This window comes from Triticum dicoccoides, chromosome 7A, assembly GCF_002162155.2.
Source record: "Triticum dicoccoides isolate Atlit2015 ecotype Zavitan chromosome 7A, WEW_v2.0, whole genome shotgun sequence".
NCBI classification, from domain to species: domain Eukaryota; kingdom Viridiplantae; phylum Streptophyta; class Magnoliopsida; order Poales; family Poaceae; genus Triticum; species Triticum dicoccoides.
Genome location: NC_041392.1, coordinates 255,783,798 through 255,791,275, shown reverse-complemented (window position 1 = coordinate 255,791,275; position 7,478 = coordinate 255,783,798). Strand labels below are relative to the sequence as shown.

At 48.8% G+C, this 7,478-nt stretch overlaps 1 protein-coding gene across 1 annotated transcript; it reads right to left on the bottom strand.

The window, feature by feature from the left end:
* Positions 1–696: 696 nt before the first annotated feature.
* Positions 697–5,135, bottom strand: LOC119334302. The gene is made up of 5 exons (XM_037606893.1): positions 4,993–5,135; positions 4,693–4,893; positions 4,487–4,597; positions 3,044–3,901; positions 697–2,592 (listed from the first exon to the last, which is right to left on the bottom strand). The coding sequence occupies exons 1-5, from the start codon at positions 5,024–5,026 to the stop codon at positions 956–958; spliced, it is 2,841 nt and encodes a 946-aa protein (XP_037462790.1). The 5' UTR covers positions 5,027–5,135; the 3' UTR covers positions 697–955.
* Between the last annotated feature and the right edge of the window lie 2,343 nt (positions 5,136–7,478).

The window sequence follows — 7,478 nt, the reverse complement described above, 5'->3', positions numbered from 1 at the left end:
CCTTGTTCTCTGAATCCCCTAGTCATTCCGTATTGAGATAAGGTGCGAAATAGCAGTTAAAATCATAGTAGGAATAGAATAGAATAACTTTATTTGCAAGGAAGGTACAAATTAACAGTTTTGCTACAGCACATGTAGACATTCCTTACCACTAAATTATGCAAAGCAACAAAATAGCATTGGTGAATGCTCTGAGTGAGCAGGCTGGCCAAATAAGTGATGCAGGATGTAGCCGGGGATGGTGAGAAGCAATCAGGTGCAGAATGCAGAACACCAGCACACCAAATTGCACACTACTGCTGACACAATGGTTCTTTAATTTAATTAGTCATCAGATAAGAACAATGCTACTTCTAGAGCGTGCGTTCATGCAGGTGCTCCTTCTCTGATAAATGTACATCAACTGGCTAAGTCTTGATTTTTTACCTCATTAAGGGCACAAGTAAGGCCGGTGTTGGATGCATCAAGAGCCTCTTTTTGCTTACGAGGAATGGATTAAAACAAGAACTCTAGTACAGCTACTCAGACGTTAGGACACCACTAAGCTGCCAACCAAACGATTACACGATTCGACAGCTCCAGTTCTGAACCTAACAAGAGATCACGACAAAAATGGTACAGGGCAGCTGAACGAGGGACACAACAGTTCATGATGAACAAGGGACTGGATCAGTGACTAACGTGAATCGAGGCCTGTTGGGGAACTATTGGGACTCGAATTCGTTGAGCAAGTAGAATTTTAGTGTTAAGAAGAAGAAATCAACAAAGTACAGGACTACTCGAATCAAATAACCGAGCAACTCCAAACAAAAAAGTGATGATGGGACAAACTGAAGTCTGAGACATCATCAGTGCGGACACACGACAGAGCAAACCGGAATGACCATTTACAAATCTGGACAAGCCTAACCACACCGATACACTAGTATGAACTCCAGAAAGACCCTCAGCACGGTCAGTTCATGGAGTGGCAGCAAATAAACGGCATCCACTGCTGCTTCTTCCCTTTCGGCGACTTCTCCACCGGTAACCTGGCCGGAGAGTTCCAGTCTTGCTGCTCGGAACCAGGCTTGACAGGCGAAGGGTTGTCCTTCGACGATCGGCGCCTGAACGACAGCATTCGGTCCTTGGTGCTCGCCTTCTTTTCTTTAACTTCAAATTCAATGCCTTTCTCGGAGAGAAGGGACTTCAGGGACACATGGCTCTTATCTGAATCTATTGTCATTTCCTTGTCTGTGATCTCTTCATTTGGATGGTCATTTGCGCTATCCTTGGTGTTGGTCTCTGCTGCAGTCTCTTCCTTCTGCTTCTTTTCTTCAACACCATCAGTCCGAGCATGGTCCGCGGCAGTGTTTTCATCCCGGTCCTCTTCTTTGGCATCATTTGTGCCCTGTGGTGTGCTGTTCATGTGAGAACTAGAGTCCGCGACAAGGATAGTACCTGCATTGCCTCCGGCATTGACGGATGTAGGGTCCGAAGTAGGCTCTTCACTCTCCTTTCCTTTGACATTGTCAATGGTGTGGACCAAGCTAACATCAAGAGTAGATTCTGGAGTTACCTCTTCTTTCTCCTTTCCTTCAACGGCATCAACAATGCTTACCGCATCAGTGTTGTGAGAGGTTGGCTCTGACATAGTTTCTTCACCCTTCTCTTTAACAATATCTGTGTCGTCAAGTACATTTTCGTGAGAACTAGGGATCTCTGTCATGTCTTCATTCTGCATATTGTCTTCGTGTATCACATTAATAGCATGAGGAGCAGGACCTGGCGTAATTTCTTCATCTTGCTTCTTTTCTTCAACTTTATCTGTAATAATGTTCGTCATCTGAGCAGTAGGGTCTGCGGTAGTTTCTTCACCGTGCTTCTCTAATTCAACTATAGTTGGGAGGTCTGCGGTAGTTTCTTCACCATGCTTCTCTAATTCAACTATAGCTGGGAGGTCTGTGGCAGTTTCTTCACCGTGCTTCTTTAATTCAACTATAGCTGGGAGGTCTGCGGTAGTTTCTTCACCGTGCTTCTCTGATTCAACTATAGCTGGGATATCCACCACATTTATCTCATGAGCAGTTCCGACATGGACAACACTCTGTTCCTTTTGCACAATTATGTCTCTGCTGCTTATCACATCGATACTGTCAGAAGCAGGATCTGCTATCACCTCTTCAATCTGTTCTTTTTCCTCAACACTACTTGCACTCTGTAATATGCTGGTCTTCAGAGTACCATCTTCTGCACTGATTTCTTCAATCTGCTTAATCTCTTCGATGTTATCCGTACTGCATACATCATTAGTCTCACGGGAGGTAAGGTCCACACTAACGTTCTCAATTTGTTTATTCTCATCAACATCATGCTCGCTACTCATACTGATCTCCTGAGTAGGGTCTAAGCTAGGCTCTATTGGGTCAATTTGAGATGGCATGGAAATGACATCACTTGTATGGCTTGAATTATTCTGTGTGTCATCTTCTGTTGTCACCTCGGAGGTATCTTTCTTTGTAACATCAGAAGCACTACCAGCTGATATGACCTCAGCAACAGGACTATCCACAGCAGGCTCTGTTGCACTTGATACAGCTTGGGTAACCTCATCTGCAGAATGCTCATTGAATGTCAGTTCATAAACAATAGTCATAAGGGAGATAAAATAGTTGGAGATATTTATGACCATGTTGTTACTTGTGAAATAAAATTACGGTATTCCAGTTTATCTAACTTGTAGACAGGGCTAGATGATTGGATACTGAGGCCTCCTATTTGAGCTGTATAATTAAATTTCAAGCATAAGATAAAATTATCTTTGTGATTTCAATAGAACAACCAATAAGCTAACAACGCCACCGTATTTAGGAATTAGGGACCGTTTTCATCATATGTTGGTTACTATAAGTATAATGCACAAATATGAATTCTGACGGCTCAACCTGACCAAAAGCCCAAAATCAGACTTCACCACTTCTTACAAAAACTTTTGCAACCGAACAACAAAAATAGTACAAAATACAGAGTACAGGATCATCAGTACAAAAACTCAAAGTCTCACCTGCACCAGGATAGCTTGACCCTTCTTCAAGGCCCGTCTGTTTGGAGTTTGTCAGCTGATCTGCTACCACAGAAGTAGAATCAATTTCCTGTTGTGTTTCGACAACATCTGCTGCCTCCAAATGACAACCACCAGAAGCAAGTTGAGATAAATCATCACTACTGGTATCATCTGTGTGGGCATTATTATCAGTATAAGGCTCCTTATTCCCAAGTACATCGACAGGTTCCTTGATGGTACAAACTTGCTCAACTGGGTTAGGTTCGATAACCCTGCTTTCGTCCTTGGATTCAGTGTCTTCACTGGGGTTTTGCTCTCCGGGAACCACACCTAAGTTGTTGACATATAGATCTTCCTCCACTGTAGTAGGACTATGCCCCTCAACAATTTTGGTTTGCAGCTTCTCTTGATAGAACGAATCAACCTCATTACCTTTTACCAACATGCCCTCACTAGTTTTGTCTTCATCAATGGTGTTGATCATACAATCGTTTTCAGTAACGGCAATACCATCAGTGCTACCAGCTGTAGCAATTGTTTGTGCAGAAAATTCACCTGAAGCGGCATCTGATGCCAGGGACACAGCATTAGACTTGCTTGTTTCATCTGCAGAGAAGTCTGGACTGAATCTTGCACCATCTTCAGGCTCTGACTGACAATGGGAAGCGGAGGCATCCTGATGCTGATCACCACTACAATGTGATTCAGACGGATACAAATCTTGAAAATGCGGTGCGCTTTCAGGCAGCGGCAGATCAACTTCAGTTTGAACGTCAGTTCCATTAGCCTTAGGAGGCCCTTCAGAAGTCACATCATTGATAATGACGTCAACTCCGGCACTATTAGAGGAAGAGTGCACTGCAAAATAAATCCACAGAATAAATTAATTACAGTTGTAACGCATCACAAAAATACAACAGCAGTGAGAAGAGCATTGAAGAAAGTGTACGCATATGGCACGGTGAATAATTAAATAGCCCTGGACTTTCTGGCAGTGTGCTATGCTGCCAGCACAGGATGTTGACAATTTCACAAGACCCCTAGTACTAAGGAACAACAAGCTGCCGGCCTCGATAATTTACTGAGCGGCATTATTCTACCGAACTTTGGCATGTACACACAGTATGGGATTTCCAAATCATCATTACCCCTAAGAATATTATCCTAACCCCGAAGTTGACAACGAAGTACACATAATCTGAACATTACACCGCTAATCGAGAAGACAGGAACCGCTGTACTGTATTCCAGCCTTGAACATCAGTACGATTTCACCTAATCATGGAAGTTCTTCTCTGCATAGGCAGGCTGATAAATGGGAGGGAAAAAAGAAGTAGAGTAGCAATTTCCACCTGACGAACCGCAACCAAATCATTCGACATAGATTTTTGGCAAATAAAACAAAGAACGGGGAATATTCGGGGAGGAATAATTGGAGCAAACCTCCAGTGTCGTCGTCATCTACTGCGTTCCCAACATCCTCCGCAGATCCGGGCAAAACGGCGCCAGAATCCGAAGCAGGCGCCCCATTTCCCTCTCCTCCGACATCCTCACCTGGGTCGTCGAGGACACGCAAACGCATCAGCGCAAGAACAGCGCAGACGCAAGCAACGCGCCGGAAACAGAGCGGGAAAGGAACCGCGCGGTACCTGGCACCAATTTCTTGCCTTGGCGCTCTTCCTCTGCCTCCGCACTGGCGGCGGCGGCGGCGGTGGGCGGCGACTTGCCGCCGCCAGCGCCGCAGTTCTTGCGGTGCGCGCGCCGCTGCTTGGCGCTGGGGTGCGCGCTCGCGTACTTGTACCCGCACAGGTGGCACAGGTGGCCGCCGCTGCACGCGCCGTCCCCTCCCCCTGCACACACGCACACACGCGGGAACCGCCGCGGTTACATCACACGACGAGCCAGGAGAGAAAAAGAGAGCAAGGGGCGTCACAATGCGCTGAGCTCACCGGCAGCGCCGCTCCTGTTGCCGCCGCTGTCCATGGCGAAGCGAGCAGTGTGGGTCTCGGCGCTCCCGTGCTCGGCAATGGCGGCGGCGGCGGCGAAGAGTAACCAGTAGCGTGGGTCGCGTGACAGGTCGCGTCCGGGTCTCCCTTCTTGTGCTGCTTTCGCGAACTCCACTCTGCTCTTACTCACCCCGCGCTGTCAGGGCCCACGGCATCCGGGCCCACGCGTCAGCGATAAATTAACGGTGGCGCGTTAAACGCGCGGCGCGGGGGGCCCTCGGCCGCGGAGGGACAAGAGACTTTCTGGTCGTTTACGTGCAGTTGGGGCCTGCGGCGCTTTCCCTGGAAGAGATCTGGGCCGTCCGTCGCGCAGCTGACGGCCAGAGATGCGGATAAGCTGTAACAAACCGGCCAAGATTCTTCACGAGCGCAGGGGTACCCCACGTGGGGGGTAAAGCGAAGGATTCTTTCCTCGCTCCGGGTGGTAGTAGTTAAGGTAACCTGCGCAGCCTTTCGGTTGCGGATAAAATCATTTCTTGTTTTGTGTAAAAAAGCATCACTATCCATTTAAGCATAGTACAAATGAAGACGTTTATACATATGAGCATACAGTCAACCATATGAACGCATGCCTACCCTTATAAAAGGGACTGAGCCGACATATTATTTTAAAATTCATGATGGTGTGACCACATACACCTATGTAGTCAACGAAAACATTTTCTTTAGAAAAATGCAAGCATCAGTGCAAGTCTAAAGACTTAAACTCTAGCGCACCGGTATGTCATGGTATGAAATTCTTTGGACTACAAGATCAAATAGTAAAACAAGGTCTCATGAATAATGTTCAACAAATGAGAATTTGGTTTTATCTAAAACTTAAACTCTGGCGGACTGGTTTCACCGTAAATAATCTAACCATGTGACCGGTTCCTTCCTCGTGTGTTCATTCACGCTCATGGTTTTCACTTGGGGCAGTGTGGCGATGTGATGTTACCATCCAAGCCACCTCAGCCCAACCGGGATATCGGGTCCTACTGCATGTGCTCACTGGCGACAGCTTCCAACCAGAACCAGCGTGTATCATATGAGCTGCTGATTGGGTTCGTAGACAGGCGCGAGCAATGGCAATGGTGGTGTCGTGATTGAATCATTGGTAGCCAGGGGCGCAACCGGCGTGACCGCCGTGGCCGAATCATTGGATGTGTTGTTGGACAGGTAGCACGAAACCCTCATCTTATTTGTTTTTGGGAGAGACAAGTAGTAAATCGGGCGCATTATTGGCGCTTTGGTCCAGCCTCTCGTCACCCTTTCTTCGTGTCAATCTCGCTTAGGACCAGCCACCTTTACACCAGTTTGAGCAGGATGTAGAGAAAGAAACTCGCCGCACTGCATTAGTTTTTTTTAGTGCTATGTAAAGGTATCGTTTGGACGGTTCGGCGTGGTAGTTTACCCAATTCCTCGTTCGTGATTTCTGCTCGAGGTGTTCACAACCGATGCGGAATTTACTAGTGAAGGTTTTTGGTCATTAGAGCAACTCTAGTAGATCCCGCAAAAATGCGATCCATGAAAATCATTTTTACGGGTCAAAAACATACGCAGTCGAGCAGAACCCGTATCTAAATCTGCATAATTTGAAAAAATTGTTTCGCGGGAGAAATTGCACGAACAGAGTTCATCACACACTACATTGTTCATGGCATACTACATAGTTCATCACAAACTACAAGCTTAGTTATACTACATACTACGTTAAACTAGTACTAGGGGGTCGGATCTGACGGCGACGAGGTCGCGGCAACTGGACGACGCCGGAGAGAAGCCGGACGCTCAATCCTCCTCGCTGGAGCTGCACAGATCGACGTACTTCTCCGACTGCTCCTTGCGGATGCGGCGCCACTCGTCCGCCTTCTCGTTGGCGGCGACGTTGTCGGCGATCGCCTGCCGCCACTCGAGGGCTTCGAGCTCCTCGGCATGGCACCGACGCTCCTCCTCCTCGCGCACGCTCCGCTCGGCGATGGCGTCGAACTCCGCGACGTAGTCCTCGGGCCCGATGACTCCGCGGCGGCCGAGCGGAGCGGGCTCCTCGGGCTCCTCCTTCACCGGGACGAAGGCGGACGGCGCCGGCGGCTCCGGTTCCTCCTCCTCGTCCGACCACTCCCTCTTCACGGGGAGGAAGCCCGCAGCGGAGGAGGAGGAGGATCCAGCGTACGAAGAACGTGCGGAGGAGAACGACGCGCGCCGGCGGTCGTACTCCACCGTCTCGCGGTGGTCGAAACTCGCCGGCGGCGAAAGCCCGCGGTTGGTCCACTTCCTCGCGCCGCTCGCGCTCCAGGTCTCTCTCCTGGCCGGATCTGCTGCCGGAGCCGTGTCCGGAGCTCCACATTCGCCCCCACATGGCGGCTGGAGGCGGGGCGGAGGGTCACCGGCGGCGAGAAATTGGGAGAGGAGAAAGGGGAATCGGGTGGCTCGCGGCGGCGGGGGGATAG

Bases quoted from the DNA above. Each gene is read 5' to 3' on its own strand.
- LOC119334302 (XM_037606893.1), bottom strand. From the start codon at position 5,026: ATGGACAGCGGCGGCAACAGGAGCGGCGCTGCCG. The intron at 4,598-4,692 runs GTACCGCGCGGT...TCGACGACCCAG, and splicing joins AGGCAAGAAATTGGTGCCAG to GTGAGGATGTCGGAGGAGAG. The intron at 2,593-3,043 runs GTGAGACTTTGA...AGCATTCTGCAG, and splicing joins GTCAAGCTATCCTGGTGCAG to ATGAGGTTACCCAAGCTGTA.